Below are 27220 nucleotides of genomic sequence, written 5' to 3'. Positions count from 1 at the left end.
GTTGGGACACCACAGAGAGAAATGCACCAAAAACCTTCTGGTGCTGTGCGGCAGTTTGTTGCCGCTTCCAAGGACTCAGGCTGACTGGGTGCACATGCTGAGGTGAGGCATATGCTAAGGCAAGGCACGTGGAGGACACATGGTGTTTGGAGGTATAAATAGGACTCCATGGAGTGACAGAAATTTACTTGCTGGTACAGCTAGGTGTGCAATGCTTGTGGGTCTCCTGTCTTCACAGATCTTCACTTCCCTGAGAGAGGCAGAGTACTTTTCCTGGTGTTCCTCTTGGTCACTGCTGCTGACTCAAGCTGAGGCGGAGGCCTGGCTGTCTCTGCTAGGTCCTGTCACTGCTGCTGCTAACCAGACTCTACAGAGATGGACTGCTGTGAGGTATTTGCAAGTGGAGCGAGCTGCTATCACCTGCTAACCTGTGAACTGAACTGCTGATTTCCAGACAACACAAATGGGAGTTGCTCCAAAGAACCTTTCTAAACAGGTCCACATTTCCCATATCCTTTCTTTTCCACTACCTCTAGTAGATGGTGGGTTACAAGAAAGTTTTAAGCCTTTAAGATCCATCATTAAAAACAGGATTTAAAAAAAAATGAAAGTTGCCGGGCGTAGTGGTGCACGCCTTTAATCCCAGCACTCGGGAGGCAGAGGCAGGCAGATTTCTCAGTTCAAGGCCAGCCTGGTCTACAAAGTGAGTTCCAGGACAGCCAGGGCTACACAGAGAAACCCTGTCTCGAAAAACAAAACAAGAAAGAAAGAAAGAAAGAAAGAAAGAAAGAAAGAAAGAAAGAAAGAAAGAAAGAAAGAAAGAAAGTAAGTTGCAGCACACCAGTCATCACAGGCAGTCGCCATGCACTTCCAACCAATCAGAAACGATTTCAGAGATTATGTGGGCTGAGAAGCTACCTGTATGTGTTGTGTTGATAGGGTCTTTTATCAGAAGATGCCTGGAAGTAAACCTCTGTGTGTTTTTAAACATTACATCATATTATTCCTTAAAGAAACTCAAAATGTACCCCACATATCACTGCTCCCGCCGTAACAACTTATTTTACTAGAGAGTGACAAGAGGCCATCTTTCCCACTTCAAATCACAGTTCTGGGCCAGAAACATCCTGGAGTTCGGTCTATCAGACACAGAAGCCTTCCTTTTACAGCTACTGAATGAACAACACTTGAAGCCAGAGATGTTTCCACTCTTGATACTGCTACTTTCAACAGCAGTCCATGTGAGCTTATCTGAGGGAAGAATGAAATCCTCTCACAAAAGGCAAAAAGCAACAACCTAAGAAATATCAATCACAAATGTAAATGCAAATGTTGGTATCTATACTCCAAGATCAGTGTGAGGCTATTACAGAGAACATGTTGTATCTGCATGGAAAGTGGCATGCTTTACTAGTTAGGCAAGTTGAAAGGAATAGGAAAATATTCTGTTTGAAAGCAAAAATGTGCGTGGGGGGGGGTGTGTATGTGTGCGCGAGTGTGTATATTAAATAAATAATACCAAATTTACAACTATCTTCTGGAAAGGGGTAATGGATGATTTCCATTGTAAAATTACATTCGTCTATGCATTTATTTATCTACCATGCATTCATTAATAATCAGTGGTACTGACAAATGGCCAGAACATACCCCCATGTTGGCAGACATTCTAAAACATCTGTTCTAAATGGAATGTTCTGTGCACTGAGTATTGCACTGTGGGCCCCAGGCTTCTTTCTCTGTTTTGGATAACATCTATGCCAACTAATTCTGTCTTTACTGGGTTTTTCTTCTTCCTGTTCTAGTCCCAGTACATATTTTCCTTCTCTGATGGTTTTTCTGATTCAAATATCATACCCACCTCTCTTCATATCATATTCCGCTCTCTTTGTGCAATAGTCTCTATTCAATTATAACTTCCATGTAGTTCTTAAAACCTCTTTTTCTGCCATTGTTTGGATTTGAGGACCTTGTCTGTGGTTATGCCAGCTCTATCAGATAATCCAGCATTTTAGTTATTTCTACATAAGCTAAGAACACACACAGAATCATGGACAAAATACACATTAACTGATGTAAAGCACGGCTTATGGTATGTACATTTTACATGTTTGTTATCTCATACAACAATGCTCCTGTGCACCATCCCATAAACATGATAATGTGAAGTGTGCTCAAGAGAGAACTTATCATACAAGAATAATCAAACATCTCATTAAAAAAATGGGATTGGCTTTGAAAGGTAAGGGGGGAGGGAATATGTAAAACTACAATCCATTTTCATTTGAAGATATTAAAAAATAAATATTAGCAATAAAGGAAACATGTCAATCATGTCTCCTTACTGTTTTTATACCAGAGATTTTGGATCTGGGTCAATGACTGGGTTACAGGATTAGTAAGACATGGACTCCGTATTTCTCTAATATGGGGGCCCATTTACTAATCATCAGGTCCTTAAGGGTCTCCCATTTAAAAACAGAGAACTGCTCCTATCCCCAGAACTTTACAAAATAAATAAACAAATATTGTCAAGTATATAACATTTTATATGTTTACATATTATTTCTCATTTATGCATTTTTTCATTTGTAAAACAGGAAACAATCTAAGCAACTACATGTAGTAAAACTCACAAAATATAATAGATCATGAAACATTTCACAGAATAAAATATTCTAAAGCCATAAAAAGAATTATGAAATTTTTTAATCAAAAAACCTAAGTTTCTAAATCTAGAGAAACAAAAAAGAATCAAAGTAGTGTTCAATATAATAAAAATTTGTGTCAACAAACAAAAACATCGATATGCACACATTTATTTAACTTTTCATCCTTACTTGCTTCTAACTAGATATATTGGTACTCACCAGGCATGGGCATCACACCTATATACCTAGTACTCAGATAAATCAAACAAAAGAAATTTCCAGGAGTTTGAGGCTGACCTCAGCTACATGGCAAGTACCAGGCCAGCCAGGGATGTTGGCAATATTCAGTCTCAAAAACTAAAACTAAAACAAATCAACATGGATGGATGGATGGGTGGATGGATGGGTGGATGGATGGGTGGGTGAGTGGATGGATGGATGGATGGATGGGTGGATGGGTAGGTGGGTGGGTGGGTGGATGGGTAGGTGGGTGGGTGGGTGGATGGGTGGATGGATGGATGGATGGATGGATGGATGGATGGATGGGTGGGTGGATGGATGGATGGGTGGGTGGGTGGGTGGATGGATGGGTGGGTGGATGTTCTCAAAGCACATTGGTACTTACAGTCCAGTTCCACCTTCCTATATATACTACTCTGTACTCAGGAGAGGGATTCTGGAAATGGCATTGCTTAGCTTCCTTGATGCTGGCTAGCTTCCAGTTGAGCTCTGCCTTCAGGAGATGCTAGTGGAGATCAAGAGCAGGCAGAGCCCTCTGGCTCCAAAAGTGAAGCCGTTGGCAATTCTAGACATTAGCAACATCTATGTACACATAAGAATAGGTGTGTGGGGTGTGGGGTATGGAGTTGGTGTTCATATGTATGAGGGTGTGTTAGAGGCAAGAGATCAGGATGGAGACTTTCCTTGAAACTGTCCTCCATGTATTTTTCTATAGGGGTTCCAGCTGAGCCGAGTTCACTAACTGACTACACTTGCTGACCACTAAGTTCCCAGCACAGGATACAGGTGGGCTCTGCTGAACGAGAGCTTTTGATGTGGTTCAAAACTAGGGTATGAATTCAAGTCTGCATGCATATAACCAACAAACTACCACTGATCCTTCTCCACAGCCTTGCCAGCAATACCGTCTCTGAAGCTCTGGTCTTGGCACCATGGCACCTTATTAGCAGACAGAAGCCCCTTCAAGAACATCTCTATAGGGCACCAACACACCCAAAACCTTTTCCTAAATTCTTTTGTACTTTTTGAATATGAGCCAATTTAAAAATTTTTAACAACATAAATGATAAAAACAGTCCTTGAGTATCAGATCTATCTAATTCATTCTCAAATAGAATTCCTGAGACTTCTAATCTAGATGGAATATGCTATTCCCACTCATTAGATATAAGGTATTTGATGTATAAATATCACCACATATCAAAATAAACGGAACTGAAGTAAAAAAATATTTAAAGTTTAAACAAAAGATATTTAACAGAAGAACAATCTAACTGTGTGTTCATGTAAATAATCTAAAACCATGCTATTCTGTTCATGTACGGCTCCCAAATTTAAATTAAGTTAGCTGAGCATTTCTCAGTTGTCCCTGCCACACTTCAAGTACTACACAGTCAAATGAGACTGTTGGGAGCCTTACTGAACAGTCTAACCTCATAGCCTTCCATAAGCAGTCTCATTTAGAAGGAAGATGAAAACAAATATGTATATAACCAAACTACTACTGGTCCATCTCCACAGCCTTGCCAGCAACACCTTCATATATATTCCTCAACAGTCCTTTGCTATTTCTGTTTTTTGGTTCTATTCTAAATGTCTTTGGGTGACTATGAGCAGCAGATTATGTTGTAATACTCCACAGGAACAAGAAAGTACAGCAAGAGAAGTCAGTGTCCTTCCACAAGGATCCCAGATGGCAGGGAAGCCTTGAGAGAACTTACATTAGATCTTAGAGCTCGAGGTATTTTACTAGACAGGGTCACACCAAAAGTCAGACTATTATAGGTCATCCAAGTGATGGACCTGTGACACATCCACGTACACACAAGATGTATATTACTATTGTGCACACACACACACACACAAAACACCAAGCTACAAAAAAGTAGAAAAGTTTCTGGTTACAAGTGTAAAAATCTATACCTTGGAGCAATCATTACCTTCTAGATTCTATTCTATAAACTTACATGCACCAAGCCATTTCTTTCGTAATTAAGACAATCAGCTAAGATGTAGAACATATTCAAACTCAAAATATGTAGTTAAAAGTCACTTATAGGTTGGACTATATGGCCTTCAAACTAATGCTCAAGAAATTGGCTACAATTTTATTTCCTTCTTTATACAGGTGAAAAGTCAAACAAAACTTTGAAGTCTACAGTGTCCGATAATTGGGCACTGAAGAAGCAACCCATTCATTAGATGCTGCAATGCTACTATTCTGAACCTACTTGTTGACCAACATGACAAAAAGGCTACCAAGAGTATAAACTGTAAAAGGAAAGGGGAAATGGATAACTCTACAACAATATTTTAATTCCTGCTGTTTGTTTTATTTTGTTTTGTTTTGTTTTTATGGCAGAGTTTCTCTCTGTAGTCCTCCGTGTCCAAGAACTCACTCTGCAGACCAAGCTAAGCTCAACCTTAGAGATTCACCTGCCTTTGCCTCCCAAGTGCTGGGATTAAAAGCAATATACCAGTACACCTGGCTAACATTTTAATTCTTAATTGTATTTATTAAGAACATCCAGCCTCATTTCCAAGCATGAATATTATAAAAATGCCAAGAGCCAACAGGAATTCTTTTTGTATATGGAAACATTGTAACAAGAAAAAGACAACTAGCAAAGAGCAGTAGGTAGTAACGATGACCTAGAGTTAAAAGTTCCTGAACGTTCTGTTGCAGCTCCATGTTACTGATCTGAGCAGAGCAGGGCTGTGTGCTGAGACTCCTCTCCTACTAGGAGTAAGATAGGGAAAGTCATTCAAACTATATTTAGGTTTGAGGCACTGACAATTAAAAATTAACAAAAGTAACACTGAACCCCTTAACGCAGCCTGAGAACAGCTTGATCACGACTATTAGTCCAGTGTTCTTTATTGAATAGAAAAGGGGGAAACTAATGCAATTGCTGAGCTTGTGAACCAGTGGGCCTCTCTCTTTATCTGTATGTCTTTTGTGGGCTCTTTTCCTTGTTTGTTTTGTACTTTCCAGTATCTTATATTTCATTTTATAATAAACAGGGAAGAGCCAGGCTGCCATAATCATGTTCTTCATTCTTCTCACCAACAACTAAGTCATCAGGAGGAGTCTGATTTCTTTTTTTTTTTTTTTTTTTTTTTTTTGGTTTTCAGAGACAGGGTTTCTCTGTGTGTCCCTAGCTGTCCTGGAACTCACTCTGTAGACCAGGCTTTCTGAGTTCGAGGAGTCTGATTTCTGATGGCTCAGGAAAAGAGCACTTTTTAAAGGCTTCCGCCCAGTGACTGGGCTGAAAAACAGAGCAAATGCCATCAGCAGTTCTGATCAGCCCTCCCCAAGTGTAACAACCATCCCAAGGAAGTAGAAAAAATGTCTGGCAGAGTAATCCCAACTCAGAACTTATTAATGTCACGGTCACTTATAATCTCATCAATACTGAAGGAGAACTTTGCTTTGAAAACGTTACATTGAAGTAACTACTTCAATTATTTCTTTATCAAAATACTCAACTCAAATAAGCCATTCTGCCTATCTTAAGTTTCTGGTGTAACAGTTCTGAGGTAAAAAAAATCTGGGACTAGAGTAGAGAGAATTGATAGAATATGAATAGTAGTACACAGCTGAGCTGGTTAAAAAGTCATTCTACAATGAGCATGCTCTAATTGTGTGTGTGTGTGTGTGTGTGTGTGTGTGTGTGTGTGTGTGAGAGAGAGAGAGAGAGAGAGAGAGAGAGAGAGAGAGAGAAGTAAAATTAAGAGAGAAAGCAACTCTAAGGGTGCAGAGCTATAAAATACTACATTTAGGCATTTTCTTCTCTTTTCTTCCCTCCTCCCTTCCTCCTTCCTTCCCTCACGTGCGCTATCTATCTATCTATCTATCTATCTATATATATATCTGTCCTGTCTGTCTGTCTGTCTATCTATCTATCTATCTATCTATCCTGTCTATAGTTAACGGACACTAAAGTATAGTCCTAATGATATTATTCTTTTAATTAAAATTCCATAGGCTCTTTCATCAAGAAGATAATGTGAAAATTGTCTCAGTACAGTATGTAATGAGCTTCCTGTGGGGGTGCCTGCAGGCTGCAGTAACATCTTAAAGCCAACTGCCCTGAGAAACTCTTCCCAGTGAGCGGTGACATCTAAGTTCTTTAGATACTTAAGTAGAGAGGTTCAGGCAGAGGACTGTAACACTGAGCACTGCTCAGAAGACAGAGCCTTGAGGTATATACAGCAATCACAAGCAATTAGATATTGCAGACACTTACAATGTAAGGGAATAAGAAGGGATTGAAATATAGCCAACTAAAATTATCAAGAACTTTATCATGTACTCAGCAAACACTCCAATCTTCCATTTCTAAATTAAGAGCACTCAAAAGAATTCATTTTCTATTATTTTTTAGCAATTATAAATGTGTACACATAATTTTTTATATGTAAAGATTCTACAGCTAAGGATGAAAGCTCCTGTGATATGACCCGCTCCTTCCCCTCCTCTCTGCTGTGGTCCATTCACTGTACACAGTGCTCGGCAGCCTAACAATTACTCTCAAGTACATCACGTGCTTTGGCCGTATCTCCTGCCCCACCCCAACCTGGCCTACTTCCTTAGCCAGCCACCCTTCTGCTTCAATGATGTGTGTGTGTGTGTGTGTGTGTGTGTGTGTGTGTGTGTGTATGTCTGTGTCCATGTGAGTGCACACAGCGCATGTGCAAGTGAGTGAGCGCACGCACGCACGCACGCACGAACGCACATACTTTTATATAATCTACTGAAGTCTAGGATCTGCAAATGAAAGAAAACATATTTTCCATTTTTTCAATTTGGTTTATTTTACTCAGTATGATGATCTCAAGTTGTATCTGTTTTCCCAGAAAATAACATCATTATATTATTCTTTATGACTGAATAAAACTTTACTGTGCATATTACTATATTTTATTTATTTATCCCTCCATTTATGGACACCTAAATAATTTGGCTATTACAAATAGCATTGCAATAAATATGAATGTACAAGTGTATCTGTGGTGTACTTACTTAAGAGTTCTATAGGTTTAGACCCAGGAGCATCCAATTAAATAAAATAGCAATAATATGATGTATCTTATGAATTTCTTGCAATAATTTAAAATGGTAAGTGTACTATACCTTGGTACATGATGTGCCAACTAAGTAACAGAATTCAGCACCTTCATAATATTTATCATAATCTAAAGTAAAGAAGAAAAATAGAGTTCTTGCAAGAACACCCAGATTCAGAGCTTGAGAAGTGCAAGAGACGCACTTCCTGCAGTCAGCACTCAGGAACCTGAGGCAGGACCACAGCAAGTATGAGGTCAGCCTGTTTCCAACAACAAACCCAAACCATGACCGTGAGGAAAAGAGAGAACAGCCAGAGTTTGGGATAAGATGATGTTTCAAAGCAATCAACTCTTATTCATATAAAACAAAAACAAATCACATTATCAAAACTTGTAAACAATGCTAACATAAGCTACTGTTAGAAATATGTGCAGGAAGGAGGCTTACTGTATGTGCAGGCACATGTGGGTCCATGTCGTATGAGTGCATGTGCACCTACGTGTACTTGTGCTTGTGAGGACTATGGCATTCACGGGATCTCAGAGGACAACTTAGAGGGGGTCTATTCTCTTCTACAGTGCTGTCCTAGGGATCAAACTCAGTCAGCAGGCAAGCTGGGAAGAACTTTTACCCAAACAGACACTGGCTCTCATCCACCTTTTCTCCACACAGGGCCTCTCTGTGGCCCTCTCTGTGGCTAGTTGGCCTCTGACACGAGGGACCTATCTGCCTGTTCTCACCTATCCTTGGACTGGGAATAGAAATGCACACCACCACAATCGGATGTTGGTGTGTGTATCGCAGACATGGTACAAGCTTCTAAAGCAAATTTGCTTTCTTGGTTATTATTGCCATGTTGAGGTAACTTTCTAAGGGAATAAATGGTTAGAAAGGTTACTAGAATGTTATTAAGTTGCACAGAAAAGGGAGTTAGTGGTACTGAAAATGCTTAAACTCTATAAAGGCAGCATTATGCAAAAGGATACCTAAGCACTTGCTATATAACAACTTTACAAACTATCCTTCCAGTCTATTTTTCATTCATTTATATAGCAAATGTGATGCAAAAAATGCATAAGACATACCTCTGATAAAAATGTCTGAGCCGATTTCTGAGCTCCTACATGGAGCAGATATTCATACACGTAGAGTGCTAACCTGGAAAACACAAAACATTCACTGAGAAGAGGACATTTGAGATGTGCTTTGTACACATCTTCTACATCAAAGCCACTTAGACACTAACAGTGTCAGAAAGTAAACCTTTGCCCACACCCTTTCAATGAGAATACACACACACACACACACACACACACACACACACACACACACATATATATATATTCAGAAAGAAATTTACTTATATAATATACTCTCTTTTATTAAAAATAACTAAATACATACTGTTCTCTTAAATCATCTCACTTATACAAACATTCTGTGTTATTCTTAACATAACCAATAGTTTAAATGACAGATTTAGTAACTCCTAAATCCCCTTTTAAGGTAAAGTTTTCTTTGATTAGTAAAGTCAGTGAGTTAACCAATTGCATTTTATTATTTTTGACCTTTTTGGTGGAAAATATTGTTAATTTGTGTTTAATATCAATTTTAACACTTGTTTAGAAGCTTCTACCTTCGACTTAATCTTTAGATTTGATTATTAGGCCAAATAATATTTTAGTTTATAAGATATTCATACTCATAGCTGATCACAGCATTATGATACTTCAAACTTAATAAACTAATTATTTGGGGACTTATAGCTTAAAAGCTAATACAACATTATATATTTATTACTCAAATGCAGAATGTTGAGTGTGTTGAATACATTTATCTGCCCCCCTTATCCTGTGGATTGAATTTTTAAACTGTACCATGTGGTTCAATTTCAGTTGAGCTATTAAAATATGATTCACAAGCCCAGTGAGTCTGAGGCAGTATTTTAATATCTTGGACAGATTCCCAGATATCTCACAACAGTTCAGTTTCTACTACAGTATATTTACCAAGACTGAAGCAGGTTTACCATAAATAAGGCAGTGTAACAATAACCACAGTTCAGTACCACTACACCACCTTTCCTGCCAAGAGAATTTTGATTATTAAAGATTGATAGCATCTGTAAAAGTGATAATGTTCTTCACTCCCATGAAAACACACCAAGCATCTGTCACAGAAAAAGAAATCCTATGCAAATCAAGCTTTATTATTTAATTATTTCTCCATTTCAAAATCAACAGGTATTTTACTGGGAAGCACTAAGCACCACTCAGCAGACATTCACAAAACTACCGAGATAAATGTCTGCAAATGGCCGTGAGTATGCAGTACAGCTGAGAAACATGGGTGCCCTCCCATGTGATGGTGCTCTTGGTCACTGCATAGCTCTCTCCCTACCATGCATGTGATGGATGGACAGGGCAGCTTCTTTCAAAAGCCATATCTCACAATGGAAGTGTGGCTCACCCTGAGCACAGCACAGGGAACACAGGTGCCCTCCCTTTAGTTTAAACAAGGATTTTTGCCAGTGATTGACAACCCAATGAATACACATAGCCTCTATACTCTGCCTCTCCATGAGCCACCCAATCATATGATTCACTGGCTATGATGGCAAATTTTACTTTGAAAAGAGAGGAATGGACTGTCTTTCTGGCTAGATGTAAAGCCTCCAACCCACCTGCCTGTGACCAGATGCCTGACTGCTACATCAGGAAGAAATGTAGGAAAGAAAGGAAGAGGAGAGGAGAGGAGAGGGGAGGGGGAGGGGGAGAGGGAGAGGGAGAGGAGAAGAGAAGAGAAGAAATGTAGTTTCCTGTAATCCCTTGTGGCTTGTAAGGCCCTGGGTGTAAAGCCCACCAGCATCCACTAGCAAGAGATGGGGCCTATGTCAAAGACTGAAGGAAAAAGATGTTCTTCCAAGTGTGAGGAATTTGAAGGGGAAAGAATGATGCAGAAGGACCTTGATTGGTTTCTGGAAAAGAGACATGCACAGTAAGTACAATGTACAACTGTTTCTCCAATCCTTTATACTGACCATGTCCAAAGGTTATTCACCTTCTCCATCTGCTTTTATGGTTCTTATGTTTAAAACATAAATTAATAATAATAATAATAATGTTTCTGAGACTTAATTTCATCAATCTGGCAAATGAAAGAATACTTTCCTTCCATGATTGGACAGATTAATTACTGTTATAATTTTGGCTGCTAATATCTTGTAATGTGGAACACCAAGGAATGCATGAGCAGCAGTGCTCCCTGCTTTTGAAGAGCCCACACATAGGAGCAGCAAGAGCTTTCTGCATGAGATACAGATACTCTGTGCTCCCAATAGCTCCCCACGGTGACAGCATGGAAAACACTAACGTGAGACTATCTGAAAGTTCTTGTCTTAGGGCTATGGTGGCTGCGATGAAACGCCATGAGCAGAGCGGCCTGGGGAGGGAAGGTTTTATTTGGCTCACACTTCCACATCACTGTTTATCACTGAAGGAAGTCAGGACAGGAACTCATACTGGGCAGGAACTGGAAACAAGAGTTGATGCAGAGGCCATAGAAGAGTGCTGCTTACTGGTTTGCTACTTATGGCTTGTTCAGCCTGCTTTCTTATAGAACTCAGGACACCAGCTCAGGAACAGCACCACCCACAAAGGGCTGGGCCTTCCCTTCCCCATCAATCACTAATTAAGAAGATGCCTGACAGCTGACTCTTATGGAAACACTTTCCCAGTTGAGGCTCCCTTCTTTCAGATGACTCTAGCCTGTGTCAAACTTACATAAAACTAGCCAGCAGCATTCTGGAAGAAGGGTCCTGTGATGAAAGGCACTGTCTGAAGACAGATATTTCAAGAAATAGAGCATAACATTTCTCCATCTGTCCAGGTAAGACACAACACAACAAGCTCACCAAACATAAAGAGCAACAAGAAACAATTTACACCCAGTTTTTAATCAAACAGGATGATTGTAAGAATACTGAACTTATTAATATCTGAAAGGTACAAACTTTTGAACTAAAAATTTCGCTTTCTTTTTATGATAATCCTATCAAGGATTCATGAGTCAAATATCTCTAAATGATCCTTCACTTCACTTAAATTCAGTGATGACAAATGATTTTGTTTCCATTTTGCTACCTTCTTTTATTTAGTAAGAAAAAAATTATTCAAATAAATAAGCCTGAAATTTAAAGAATTGTTATTTGTAATTTTAAACTATATGGGTTATGTATTTCACATTCATAACTACACAGAGGCCATATAGAATTAAAGCCGCAGAAAAAATGTTGGTCTTAATATCATACCATTTAACTATAATAATCATAGTGGCTGTGTTTATCTACTTCAAGAGTAGGGATCCAGCAAATAGGAATGAATGAATGAATGAATGAATGACTCTTTTAGATCAGGCATATAGATGGCACTTGAGGAATCATTGGGGTTTGTCCTCTGAAGGCATCCAAGGGCAGAAATGTAAGATTTTCTCTCAGGTACCAATTCTAGCATAGTATCTCCTCAGAACACTTAAGATTTGGCCTCTTTGCTATGGTCACAGGACATGAAGAAATCAAGTGGTGCTGACCACAACAATTTCCACACTGCTAGCTAGTTTTCATAGTAGGAAATAAAGCAAGATTAGGGAATCTTAAAGGATGGCAGACCATTTGTGAAGGACATTTTATAAAAGTTGTGCGCAGTCTATATTAAAAAACAAAAAACTTACTTCCCAGGCTTAGACCTTAAATCCAGTATCAATGACCATGAAAATATTAAAGTATCAATTCCCTTTGAAAACAGTAAATCAACTGTGTGAGAACTTACATTTTCTCTTCAAACGGGACCCCGAACACCCAGCTCACCTGTGTACTTGTGCACATTAGGGAAAGCCTTCCTCACGAACTCCCTGCCCCCTTAAATTAGGATTAGGATCGAGTTTTCTAGATTCATAGAACTTTTCCTACTGACTTACTTTTGTTTTAACTTGCTTTTTCATTCCTGATTGATGCCTTCCAGACCCCACACACTAAGTCTTCAAAGAATACTGCCAAAGGATACCAACTTGTGACCATCCCACTCCCGCTTCCTTCTACCAAGAGCTCTGAATCACCCCAAGGAATGCTCCACCTCCCATCTTCCTCAGAACCACAGGAGGGACCCTGTCCTCCCCCTGCCCCACGAAGCCTCCAAGCAGCAAAGACTGGCTATCCATACACAAAGAGCTGAGTCACAGAGCAGGGGAGGAGGCTTAGGAGAGCAAAACTTAATTTACATATTTGTGTTTAATTATTCTTAAAAAGACTAAATTATCTTATGTCATTCAAATACTTGTAAAGAAAGCCACGTCCCTTCCTCAGCCACTACATAACCCCAGCTTGACCAAAGACACAGACCAGTGTCCAAATGTCACTCCTGGGTGATAAAATGCCAATAGTTTGTCAGATTACAGCCAGCTGAGGCTTCTCAGGAGGCATTTGGCAGCCACCAAACGGCTACTCATGGGACTGTAGCAGTTATTAGCAGTGAAACTAGATCAGCCTGATCAAATGTTTAATAGCACTTGCCACCTGGTGTTAAGGAGGTGTGAAAAGTTAGAAATCCAGGTTCTAACATTGTCTTTTAAACTTCCTCACCATTAACAGTTGGCTAAAAAACAGACTTGGAGTGTCAAAAACTGTGAAACCACACAATAAATGCTAAAACCAAGCTTTTCTTAAAAGTCATACTAAAAATGTCTGCTTCTCCTATTCTCCACATCAGGTGGCCCAGGAAACAACACAAATGAAAGTCTTTCATTAGATAGACAGGTAAGTTAGATGCACACAAAAAAGTTGCTTTGCTGCTGTCTCATGCTGGGAATTGAAGCAAACAACACACGGTTAGGTGTGCCTAGAAACAGAAAACACTTGCCTCCTGAGATAGGCAAGTTAAAAATGACACATTTAAAAACAACTCTGGAAAACTGCAAGGAGCAAAGATAAAACAATAAGAATTAATTAAGAAATAATCAACAACTGTAGAAATACAGTTGCTCATAGAATTTAAATACAACTTCCATCCCAGGCCACCAAGAGTACTCAGACAGTAAAGGCACTTGATGACCTGAGTTCTGACCCTAGAATCCACCTGGATCAACGAGTTGTTCTCCTCTGACCCCAGATGTGTATTGTGGACCACATGCACATGGATGCACATGGTTTATTATTTAAACAAACACTGAAACCTCCTATCCAATCTCTGGGTAAGCTCTATGCCCTAAAGACACTAGAGGCTACCCTTGAAAACAGCACTCACTCTGGGTTAAAGTGAAGACAATCCTCAGGCTCCTACTTACTGGGCAATCCCAAAATACAAGCACTGTCACGATCTGCTTGCTACACATGCTACACTAAGAGAACGGCGTGCAGATCACATCCAGAGCACTGATGATGACACATTACTGCTCATGAGACCTTAGGACTCTCCTATAGCTGACTTTGTTTCAGGTATTTCAGCCCCAAACCCAGTAGTTCCAGTGCTGGCCTCGCTGTCCCCCGCGGCCTCACTGCAGGCTTGGTTCTGAGCATCTCCACACATCACACAGCAGTCTGTGCCAACAAACACTTCCTTGAACAACTCAGACCTGATTCCAGCCAGACTTTCCTGTTGTGAATCAAAGTGTTCTTATGTGCATACAAAGTCTTCTACCTTCTTAGAAACATATTTGAATTATAAAACAAAGGCTTTTTCCATTTCCTAAGCATCACTTCTCATCACGTATCAAGTTGGTTAATCTTTGGATTTCATGTGTTGGAATGTTTGGTTTTAAGAACTGGTATTTCAGTTTCTTCCTTTAATTTCATTTAAAAATTGTTAAATAAAATTTGGCTTAGCATTATTAAACAATTTCCAACAACTCCTGGAATGGCCCTAACTGTATTTCTACTGTGTGTTTGTACCATACATGTGACGTCACATTCTCAGCATTAACAGTCATAAAATCAAAGTACCAGTCACCACTGACAGATGTTAAAGACACTTTATGCCATGCAATATCAAATGTCTGCTGAAGATTTAATTCTCTGCAAAAATAAAGAACATTTATCTTCTTACAATATCAATTTGCTTTCATTGTCTTAATTTTTATTTACTATGATTGTATATGTGTATGGCACGTGTGTGTGTCCACATACATGTGCAGGTGTGTATATCTGTATGCCTGTGTAGGACAAATGTGGACACTGTCTGTCTTTTCACCTCTTTTGAGACAGAACCTGATGAGTCTGAAGTCACTGACTTGCCTAGACCACGTAAACAGCAAGCTCCTTGGACCCTCCTGTCTCCCCCATAAGTGGATGTAGACAGAATTTTTTTTTTTGAGAATTTCACATATTTACACCATTCTCTCCCTCCCTCCAGTCCCTGTGTCCCTCCCACTCCTTTTCAAATTCATAGTTTCTTAATCTTTAATTGTAATTGGTACATGTACATATATGTCTTAGTCACTGTTCTGTTGCTGAGGACAGACACCATGACCAAAGCAACTTTTACCCAAGACAGCATTTAACTGTGAGCTTGCTAACTGTTTCAGGTTCAGTCCATTATGGCAGGGAGCATGTTGGCACACATAGTGCTAGAGCAGTTGCTGTGAGCTACATCCTGATCCACAGGTGGGGGTCAGGGGAAGAGAGAATAACCCTGGCATAGGCTTGACACTTCAAAGGTAGCATACATCCTCCAATAAGGCCAAACTACCACAATGGACGCATGTGTGTGTGTGTGTGTGTGTGTGTGTGTGTGTGTGTGTGTAACACATATATATGCATGCATATCAAATTTGTAAACACAAGCTGCTGAGATCATTTAGTGTTGTTCAAATACTTTTAGCAACTGATCTTCCTAATTGGTTAACCTATCAAGGGCTCATCCCTGTCCAACACTACTGATTCTCCCACACTTAGCAACCAATTGCCTATAGCTCGTCCTCTAGAGCAGTGGTTCTCAACCTGTAGTCACAACCCCTTCTGGGGTTGAAAGATCCTTTTATTAAGATCGAATATCAGATATCCAGCATGTCAGATATTTACATTATGATTAATAACAGTAGCAAAATTAGCTGTGAAGGAGCAACAAAATAACTTTATAGCTTTAAGTCAAAAAATACAACTTAAGAAACTGTCACAGCGTAAGAAGGTTGAGAACCACTGATCTAGATGCTAAGACTCATGAGATATGCCCCATCCATGTTGGCTTGTGTGCTTAAGATCAGTCCCAGTTGGTAGTGCTGTTTGGTTAGTGTTAGGAGGTGCAACCATGCTGGAAGAAGTCTGTTACTGGAGTTCAAAGCTGCCTGCACCTGCGGATCCTAGTATGTGAGCTCTCGCACTCTCTGTCTGTCTCTCTGTCTGTCTCTGTCCCTCCCTCCCTCCCTCCCACCTACCCACCCTCCCTCCTTGTCCCCCTCTGCTCCCTGTCTGTGCAATGAGGTTGGAGCTCAAGCTGCTTCTCCAGCTGCCACTGCTGCATGTGCTGCCTCCACTTCCTCATCGTCAACTCTGACCCAGAGCCATGATCCCAAATGCACCCCGTCATCTGTGTGTTCCTGCGGTCATGGTGTTCATCACAGCAATAGAAAGTAAGGCAAGGGGCTGGTCAGATGGCTCAGCGGTTAAGTGCACTGACTGCTCTTCCAAAGGTCCTGAGTTCAAACCCCAGCAACCACATGGTGGCTCACAACCACCCATAATTAGATCTGATGCCCTCTTCTGGAGCGTCTGAAGACAGCTACGGTGTACATACATATAATAAGAAATAAATAAATCTTTTTTAAAAAGTAAGACAACTGCTTTCTTCTTCCTGTCAAATAGTGACCCTAAACTTCGAAATATAAAGGATCAAATGACTTGTGAGTAAAAGACTTGGCCAAATTACTGAAACTGTATACACTGTTGCTGCTACAGGGAAAAAAACAACAACAAAGTATTAATAAAATAGTATCTGACAATATCAGGTAAAAAAAAATCTATATCATACTGTGTGAAATATTGAGTATTGCTATCCTGTGACATTCTAAAGTTAACTTCAACTTTGAAATGAGGTCAACAGGAAGAGAAGGAAGTCATTAAAGAATTCAAGCAAAGGCAAAACGTCCTAGAATAACTACTTTATTAAGAACTTGTAGCTATACATTTAGAGCCAATGATACCTACATGGTTTTCTCACCAAAAAGGACACCACTAGCTGGTAATTAACCACCCTCTCCAGACTGAGAAAACAAATCCTACTTGTTGCTAGACTGTTGTAGACCACAGTGTGCGTTGAGATTGAACAAGTACTGCTAACCTGCTACCCAGGAGGCCCCTGGCAGCTGTGCTGACACCACCAACACACTACATCCAAGCAACAACTAAAGACACCATGGCACCAGCTACAGACAGACATTTAACAGGACTTTACCAAAAAGATGGAGGTAGTGTTTTTCTCCTGAGTTCTCATGGGTCAGTTTTACAAAAGAATGACTTCATGAAAACAATTTTTAACAGCTAAAGTATAATGACTAACCAAGTACTCTTAAGTAGCATAAAAGACGATTTAAACTGGGCATGGTGGCGCATGCCTTTAATCCCAGCACTCAGGAGGCAGAGGCAGGAGGATTTCTGAGTTCCAGGCCAGCCTGGTCTACAGAGTGAGTTCCAGGCCAGCCTGGGCTATACAGAGAAACCCTGTCTCAAAAAAAAAAACAAAAAACAAAAACAAAAAACGATTTAACCCAGCCTGATTTTCTTAACATGAAATATTTTTTAAAAGGAACAGACTATATAAATTTATAAGGCCCCATTCACTTTTGAAGTTAACCATGGTAGGTTTATGCCCTAGTGTATACAAACACTGATCCAATATTTCAGAATACCCATGTTGACTACTTTTAATCAATTTAAGCATTATTTAAATGTCTTTTCTTCAACTATATTGTAGAACAAAATTTCACTACATTATATTACACTAAATTTTTTTTAAATTATTGGCTCACATTTGAAATCATTGTCTTTACTGAAGTTCTCATTAAATTTTATATTGTATTTATTCAAGGTAACATTATCACCAATTATAAAGCAAATTCAAAGATAGGAAAATAACAATTATCTTTCCAAATTACTTCAAAATCAAAAATTATCTCAGTAATGCTAATACTTTGAAGCTGGGGAATGTAGGTCAGTGTCAAAATGTTTGCCTCCCATGCACAAACCTTGGGTTCAATTCTCAGCACCATGAAGGAAAATAATAATAATAATAATGAAACTTTTTAAATACCTTTGTACATTAGGATAGTATAACTCCACCTCTAGATTTTATTAAAGATTTTTATGACAGCTTAACGAGCAGCAAAAGAGAAAAATAATATGCATGTCAAAGTCTATGGACAGCATTGAACTGTGATGTTAATGTGTATATAATAACCAATGGAAGCATACAGAATACAATGGACTGTAATGCGCTGACAATACCAAGTGCTGGCGAGGTTGGAGAGCGACAGGAACTTCCTTCACTGTTAGAGGAAACAGAAAACTGTACAGCAACTTTGGAAGACAGCTTGGCCACGTCATAAAATGATGTAATTATACTGTGATTGTAATTACATATTGTGACTGTTAAAGGAAATAATTAAAGGAACTAAAAACAATTTCTTAACAAACAACCTGGCACTTGTGCCTCTTGGTATTTTCCAAATAAACTTTTGTGTCCACACCAAAAGTTCTTGTTCACAGCTGCTTTACTGTAACTACCTAAGCGTGACATTCAGTAGGTGACTGGAAGGGGGGACTGTAGCACACCAGCCAGCAGAATATTACTCAGTGAAGAGGATGTGTAAGTGCACACTGCTAAAGACAAGTCCCACCGCCCATCTACCCACAATGCATTTGGCGAAGTCTTTAGTTATATACATGTGTCAACATCACCATTACTTAAGGATGTATAGTAGTATACACTGCTAAGCAAGGCTAGGGCTTAAAATCACCTTCTGTTCTCTGTAAAGGATTTTCAGAAGGGTTTTCTCACAGCAAATCCTAGAAATGTCAGTCCTCCACTTCCCAGTATACAGATGGAAGTGCTTGGCTAGACAAGTCCCAGAACTTAGATGGCATCTACTAAGTGGACACAGCATTAACCAGATGCTCCTAAGAACTTAACACTATACAGATAGCTCAGTGCATCTCTCAGCCCTCAGGAAAGAAGCTATTTGCAGTGGCTGGTGACTAACAGAGCCCCACAACTCGTCAAGGAGCACACTTGCAGAATGCTCGGCTCCAGATGGACATCTATAGCATACCCTTCTCCCCCCCCCCCCCCCCCCCCCCGCCGCCAAGTTTAAGAGATGACGTCAGAGAGGGCAGAAAGGGGTTTGGGCCAAGTGACACATGACTGCAAGGAAATAGTATCTTCTGACAGAACAGGGCACTGCATGTATGACCTCACAAAAGTTGGGACATACTGTGCAGGAGATCTGTGCAAGCCATAACCAGGCTAAATCCACCCTGGGGCTAAATCCCACCCTGTCGAGGAGCTATTGGCATCTGGTAACTGCTGAGAAAGAAACACGGTCCTCTTTAGTAGTGTAATCCCTGCTAAGCTCACCACTCTCAGGCCAAATTGTCAAGGATTCAGGGTGCAGTTGGCAAACCACTTGCCATGAAAGACTGACAGCCTGAGTTTCATACACATACACACACACACACGTGCACGCACTATGTGAAAAACCAAATAACAGGCATGGTCATGTGTGTTTGTAATCCCTGTGCTGAAAGAAATTTAACTCATGAGCCTCTCAAATTGGGTTTAAAAAAATAAATTGGACACAAAGTTTGGTGGGTACGGACAAATGGGTGGGTCTAGGAGGAGTTGGGAGAGGGGTGGGTGTAGTTAAAACACTATTTGAAATTAAAAGCTAATTAAAAATTGAAACTTGTAGACAGAGTTTAAAACTTTAATACCACAGAAGGAAATGAACAGGTGTCCAAAGAAACATCCAACCTTAATACAGACATAAGCCAATTTCCTCTCTGAACTTAGAAGATATGGATACATGGAATCATATCTGAAACTATTATTTTTTAAAGCTACAAATAAAATCATAGGAATCACAGGGGTATGCCCATCATGAGAAAAGCCATTTCCTAGTCTAACTTCAATATAGTTAGACATCAATGGCATTTGCTTTTAGAACCTTTATTAGTCAACCGTGTTGTGTGCATATAAAACAGCAGGAGGGACTGTGAACTGTGGTGTGTTTATGCATGGTTATGGGTGCTGTTCCTCAGGATACAGTATCCACTTGCTTTTTTTTTTTTTCGTTTTGTTTTTTGTTTTTTTGAGACAGGGTCACTTTCTGTCTGATATGCCGAATAGGTGAGGGTGACTGGTCAGCAAGTTCCAGGATGTTTCTGTCCCCATCTTCCAGCATGAGAACTGCCAACACATAGGACCACACGGGCAGGTTTGTTTTTCATGTAGTGAGTACTGGGGTCAGATGTCAAACTCAGTCCACCTGAACAAGAATGCCCCCATGTGTGCATTTGAATCCTTGGTCCACAGTTAAGTAGAAATGTTTGTAAAGGACTAGGAGGTGTGGTCTCCTTGGGGAAGGGGTGTCACTAAATACGGGCTTTTTTCGGGATTCAAAAGCCCAAACCATTCCCAGTTAGCCCACCCCCTACCCTCATCCTTTCTTTCTACCTTCTGCCTGTGGATTAGATGTAAACGCTTCGCTACTGCTCTAGTGCTTGCCTGCCTGACCTCATGCCCCCGGCCATGATGCTCATGGATTCCACCCTTCTGAACTGTGAGGCCCCAAATTAATGCTTTCTTTTCTAAATTGTCTTTGTAACAGAGTCTTTTTATAGCAGTAGAAAAGTAACTAAGACACTCACATTGCACAAAAGTGCCCTTACTCACTGAACAGCCTCTCTATCCTTTAACGTCATTCTCAATGCTAAGAAACCTGTATTAGACCTCCTCGCTAGTGCACTACACCAAGAATATGAATTTAAAGTAGACCAGAAACTAATCAAAGTGTCTTTGTCATCAGATAACATGGTTACCTATAAAGTCATACCAAATAGACCAAAGGAAAACCTGATGCATCTAGTAAGTAAACACAGTGCTTATTAGTATTGGGAGAGTACAAAGTTAGTTATCAAAGAGCAAATGATTTCCTGTGGACTAGCAATAAACAAGAAAAATTTTAAATTAAAAGTGAAAGCCATTTACATTAGCATTCAAAAGCTGAAATACTTCAGATAACACTCCAACAAAATATGTCCAGGACTTATATGGAAAAAGTATAAAATCCTGATGAAGGTTTTCAATGAGAAAGAACGTGAGGAAGCCCTGTCTCTGATTATGATCTCTGGCTAGGAACAAAGGCAACAAAATAAGGCAAAGACAACCTTTGACAAACAGTGGGTGAGCAAAGAGAAGCGCATGCAAAACAGATGAATCTAAACACAAGTTTAAACGTTTCAAAGTTGATCATACACAGGAATCTACATGGTCCCTGGAGCTCAGTGGCCATGCTAATAGACATGACAGCATGACAAGATCCAGGCAAGGAGAGTCCCTGTGTCAACAGTGAGGGGAGGGGAGGGGAGGGGAGGGGAGGGGAGGGGGAAAATGGTGCTTTAGGAATGGCACCCAAGTTTGTCTTCTGGCTTCTACACATATAGGCACATGCATATATGTGCACTCATGTACACATGTGCATGCTCTCTCTCTCTCTCTCTCTCTCTCTCACACGCACACACACACACACACACACACACACCAACATACTGAGTAAATGCCAATGGTGCAAAATGTAACCCCAATGATTAGCCCTTAAGTAAAACTATTTCTCTAAGATTTTATCATATAAAATAGCAACACTGTAGAAGCTTCATATATATACTATATATACTATATATGTTATATATTTTAAATATACATTGTGTGTGTGTGTGTGTGTGTGTGTGTGTGTGTGTGTGTGAAAGAAATCTAAATGGAGTCACCAAGAACAGGGAAGACAATGCTCAAACTAGATCATCTTTTCACTACCAAATTAAAACTAGTGCCAGGAATGGGTTCCATCTAAACAAGTTATTGATCAAAAAGGGCCTCCATGGAAAATCTCAAACATTTCAGGTTGTTGCCAATGCTGCTGATTGCTTTTCACAAACAACAGTAAGTAAGGCCTTATTGCTGAAGACAACATTAGCATGCCTCATTGACCACAGCAGAGTTGAGCTGATGCCTATTTAGGGCCTTTACACCTCCTGAATAAGGTTCATGGTACTAGAAAATAGTCCGTCCAACAGCAGGGGGGAAAGAAACCACAGACCCTGCTATACACCCTGAGATCTGCAGTGGTGACCTGCCTGCATGACATGCTAGTGCAATAATGGTGCAGTTGTTAGGGGAGTGATCAACCACTGTGTGCTTGGATGTAAGGCCCATTCCATAAAACAGAGCCCATGCCTAACACTGTGCTGGTGATCAAGAACCTGAGACTAGATAGGTCATGGGTCCAGAGGAAAACAAAATACTATTGTTCTGCTACAGGAACATAGCAATAAAATGACTTCTAACTACATTTTGCTATACCCATAGATCGGTGCCTCACTCAGCCCTCATCAGAGAAGCGTCCTCCTGCAGTAGATGGTAACTAACACAGAGACCCTCAACTGGACAAATATCCAGAGAGAGACTTTGAAACAGCAGTACTAAAAGATATCTTTATCAAGCCTCCTCCCTCATGAATCAGGGAGATTTCCAGAAGAGGGGACAGAAAGATTGTACCAGAGGTGATGGATCACCCCAAGAAAATTGTGTCTTCCTGATAACAGGATTAACACACATATGAACTCCCACAATATGTGGAAGCATGCATTGCCTCAGCACAGGTTCGAGTCAGACAGCGTCCCAGATCTCACTGTGTAACCACACTCACGCTCAGCAGTAGATGCTCAACACAAAAAACACTCATAGGTGTTTTATAGATTTTTGCCTCATATCACTTTGGTTTGGTTTGATTTGGTTTGGTTTTTTGTCTTAATGGTCTTTTGCTTGTACAGTTTCCAATCTTATGACTTCAGAGGTTGTGTGTGTGTATGCATGTGTGCATGCATGTGCACTTATGTGTTTCTTGTGTTTTTTTCTTTGTTTTTTTTTCCTAGTTTTGTTTGCTTTGTTTACATGTTGGTTTTCTAAAGAGAAAGAAAGAAAGGGTATGGATATGGATGGATGGGAAGGTGGGGAAGATTTGGGGAGAATTGGAGGAAGGGAACCTATGATTAGGATATATTGTATAAAATTTTAATTTGTGGGCTAGAGAGATGACTCAGCGGTTAAGTGAACTAGCTGCTCTTCTAGAGGTCCTGAGTTCAAATCTCAGCAACCACATGGTGGCTCACAACCATCTGTAATGGGATCTGGTGCTCTCTTCTGGTGTGTCTGAAGACAGCTACCGTGTACGTAAAACAAATAAATAAATTTTTTTTCAAAATTAATTATCAATAAAAATTTCAAAAACAGTTTTTACAAAATTAGTCTTTACATTGTTTTATTATTCAAACTAATTTTTGTAGCATTTCATTTTTAATATACTTTTTTCTCAAATACTAAAGATACTAGAAAATATAAGTAGTCATTAAAATTAATCAGGTAATCACTAGTAGAGTATGAATGAATGAAGAAAATAATCTTAATGTATTAATAACACACCAACAGAAATCACATTATAGTTAAAAAGGTAAGATTGTGGCAAGGTAAGCTTCATCTTCCATATTGCACAAAGCAACAAATGCAGTCTGCAATATTCAATAAGCACCCAATGAATAGTTCTAAATGTGGGCATTTCACCTATTTCTAAATTTCTTGATTTACACCAGTTTTAAAAACAATGGTCCAACCCATCTATAAAAAGTACAAGAAGGCCAAAACTGCCCTGTTTAACAATGCTTTCATCAACAGGAAGAGCACTATGGCAACAGTGAACAGGAACTTCAGTTCTTTCTGTTGCTCTGATAAAACAGTCGCCAGCCAACTGGAGGATAGATTGCAGGCCTCCACTGAAGGCATCAGGGCAGGCACTCATCGGGAGCAGAGGGTGGAACCATAGAAGAGTGCTGCTAAAGGTGCTCTCCACACCTGCTCAGCTTCCTGTCTTCCACACCCATGACCACCTCCCAGGGCTGGGCCCTTCCTTATCAATCATTAATCAAGAAAATGCCCCCCAGAGATAGCAGCAAACCAAGCAGAGGGAGACAATTCCTCAGGTGAGGTTCCTTCTTCCATGGCAATTCTAGTTTGTGCCAGATTGACCAAAACAAGCCAGCAAAGAGAGCAAGAGGCATCCACTCAAACGGTGCATGCAGCTGCTAAGATCCACAGCTGGATTTTATTTTTGTGAGAAAAGGGGGCTAATTCTTCAAAACAGAGTCCAACAACCTTTATAACCTTACTCTGCCAGGAAAGTTTGAAAGTGAAACAAAGAAGTACTGCATGCCAGAGAAAAGACTACCACTGGGCACAGGAACAGCCCACACTAAGTTTGGTGTTGAGGTTTGCTCTGTTGCTATGTATGTTAATGCTAAATTCTACACAGAGGGTCTAGGCCTACAAGTGAATTATCTTGTTTACCAGCTTTTTTGTTGTGCAAACCTTGTTCCTTAAATTAAAACTACTGCTTAAATAAAAATGGCTACAGCCAATTACTGGAGGGATTAAAGATAGGCAGGTTTTGAGTTGCCAGGTGGAGAAGGAGAAGGAGGAGGAGGAAAAGGAAGAAGAGGAGGAAGAGGAGGAAGCAGGAGGAGGAAGAAGAGGAGGAACAGAACAGGAAGAGGAGGAGAGTGAATAGAGAGGAAGACACCATGGGATCGGGGATGAAAACATGGCCATGAGGGCTGGCCAATTGAAGTAAAAGTGCCTAGGAGGAACATAGCAAGTTATAACGTGGGATTTGATAGGGAAGTAGATACCAATAGCTTAGAGGGCGGATATCTAACGCTGTTAAGGGATATTATAATGTAAAGGTTTTGTGTCTTTTATCTGGGTACTGAATGATCAAGGGCCGGGTAGAAAACCGCAATTGATATTAATTTTACCCAACATTTCAGCTATGGACACCAATGTCCATTGGTTTAGCCAGCTAAACTAATATAGCGCCTGGCCTCAAGTACAAAGACCTTACCATGACTGTATAAAGTATTACCTTGAGAAGAACTGAGATCAAAACAGAAAAACCAATGCTAACGTCCAAATAAACAACTGCTGAGTATAATGGAAGATCAAGTGATCATTACTGCAAAAATCAAGTGTCTTTGAGTAGCCATTCTTCAATCCTCTCATAAAAAATAAATAAGTAAAATAAAATTTTGCTAAAACTCTAAAAATTTGCCAGGAACCCCTAGATCAGCTGATGCAACCTACTACTTTTACCCTGGAGAGAGATTTACTCCAGCACCACACCATCTATAAGCTCAGCAATCTTTACCTGTGACAGCTCACAGGACTGAAAGACAGCAAGAGGCACATAAAAGAGGTTAGTTCTTAAGCCTGAGTAAGATCCTTCCCCACTGACTGGGTTACTTCTTAGACAAAACACACACACACACAACAAGAGGCTAAAATTATTAATTCAACAAACAGAACACATAGATGAGTGAAACAGGACCAGGAAGACTTAAAAGATGAGTGATGAACAGGGCTGTCTTCCATCACTCTCTATCACTATTATCTACAGATAGTAGATAGTGGACGGATGGATGGATGTACGGACGGACAGATGGACGAATGGACAGACAGATGACGAATGGACAGACAGACAGATAAGGGAGATAGATAGGGAGGGGAGATAGGGAGGATAGAAGATAGATAGATAGATAGATAGATAGATAGATAGATAGATAGATAGATAGATAGATATTTAGATAGATAAGGAAATGTGACTGGGGCTGGAAGGGCTGGAAGGATAGCCAGCAGTTAAGAGCACCACTACTCTTGCAGTTAGAGAAATAAAGGATATCTGCAGGTAAGCGGTCCAGACTGGGAACGGGCTTCCTGAGTGAGGAACCTAGATCAATAAGGAGACCAAACCCCTATTTTCTGTTATAGCAGATGTGTTTCACAGGCTAGTTAACTAGTAAAGGGCCAATGGGAAGGAGGAAACCCTTCCAGAAGCGGGAAATAGGATATTATAAGGGGGTGGGGAGGGCAAGAAAGAGTAAATGGAGTGAGATATGGCGGGGGGGGGGGGAAGGAAGAGGAAAGAGGGTGGGAACAGATAATAACACCAAGGCCTTAGGGAAAGCCTCAATTCAGGGCAGACCTGGAAGGCAGCAAACACAGTTGGACTCCATAGTGTTCAGAGAGCACAGAGAGGGAGGGAGGGAGGACGGAGGGAGGGAGGGAGGGAGGGGGAAGGAAGGAGAGAGGGAGGAAGAGGGTAGAAGGAGAGAGAAGCAGGAGAGAGAATGAATGAATAGGATGGGCAGTGGGAAAGACCTAGAAAAGTTGGGGGGAGGGGTGAATATAATCGAATTTATTGTATGAAATTCTCAAAGAATTAATAAAAGCATTATTTAAAATGCTATTTAAAAGACTGAGCAGGGCAGTGGTGGCACACGCCTTTAATCCCAGCACTTGGGAGGTAGGGGCAGGAGGATTTCTGAGTTCAAGGCCAGCCTGGTCTATAGAATGAGTTCCAGGACAGCCAGGGTTATACAGAGAAACCCCGTCTTGAAAAAAAACAAACAAACAAACAAACAAACAAAAAGGACTGAACTACTCAAAAGTCTTTAAATTTATTTTAAAAAGATGAATTACAGATGATTCCATAAAAAGAACAAATTATCCATATATGTACAGATTTGCATTGCATGAAAACTATCTCTTATCTGTGAAATTAAACTAGAGCTACCCTTTGGAGTTGGGAGAATTATAGATCATAAAATCTGGTACACTATGGTTAAGTGAATAATTATATTATGGTAAATATTCTGGACATATTAATAAATAGATGAGCAAACCACATTATGAAAATAGTTCAATCAGAACTGAAGAGTTGCAACTATAATCTCTGGAACTATGAAAGCTTCAGACTCTAATGGAGACCAGAGAGTGACAGTGAGAGAATGGTGGCAAATACAACGGGCCTGACTAATCCCTAGCCAGGCTGACCGTCCCTTCCATCATTCTTCACAAGGCACAGGTAGTGCATTCCATGTATAATGGGAAAAAAAAAA

General features: G+C 40.1%; 1 protein-coding gene across 26 annotated transcripts in view; it reads right to left on the bottom strand.

The window, feature by feature from the left end:
• Positions 1–27220, bottom strand: part of Ssbp2 (single-stranded DNA binding protein 2) — a 245871-nt gene that overhangs the window by 172471 nt on the left and 46180 nt on the right. For 15 of the 26 annotated variants that reach the window (XR_003950464.1, XR_003950466.1, XM_030247377.1 and 12 more), the window contains one exon: positions 9048–9120. The exons of 5 other annotated variants lie outside the window; for them this stretch is intronic. Coding sequence is in view for 10 of the 21 variants with exons in the window: in XM_011244554.1 (XP_011242856.1) it covers positions 9048–9120 (73 nt within the window). In the remaining 11 variants the exon portion in view is untranslated. Of the gene's footprint in view, positions 1–9047; positions 9121–11744; positions 11843–12936; positions 14727–27220 lie in introns of those variants that run through there. 6 more of the 26 variants (XR_003950463.1, XR_003950465.1, XM_011244553.3 and 3 more) reach the window with 6 other exon arrangements.

The sequence above is a fragment of the Mus musculus genome, chromosome 13 (assembly GCF_000001635.26).
Source record: "Mus musculus strain C57BL/6J chromosome 13, GRCm38.p6 C57BL/6J".
Classification (NCBI taxonomy): Eukaryota; Metazoa; Chordata; class Mammalia; order Rodentia; family Muridae; genus Mus; species Mus musculus.
This window is presented reverse-complemented; position numbering and strand designations above follow the sequence as displayed.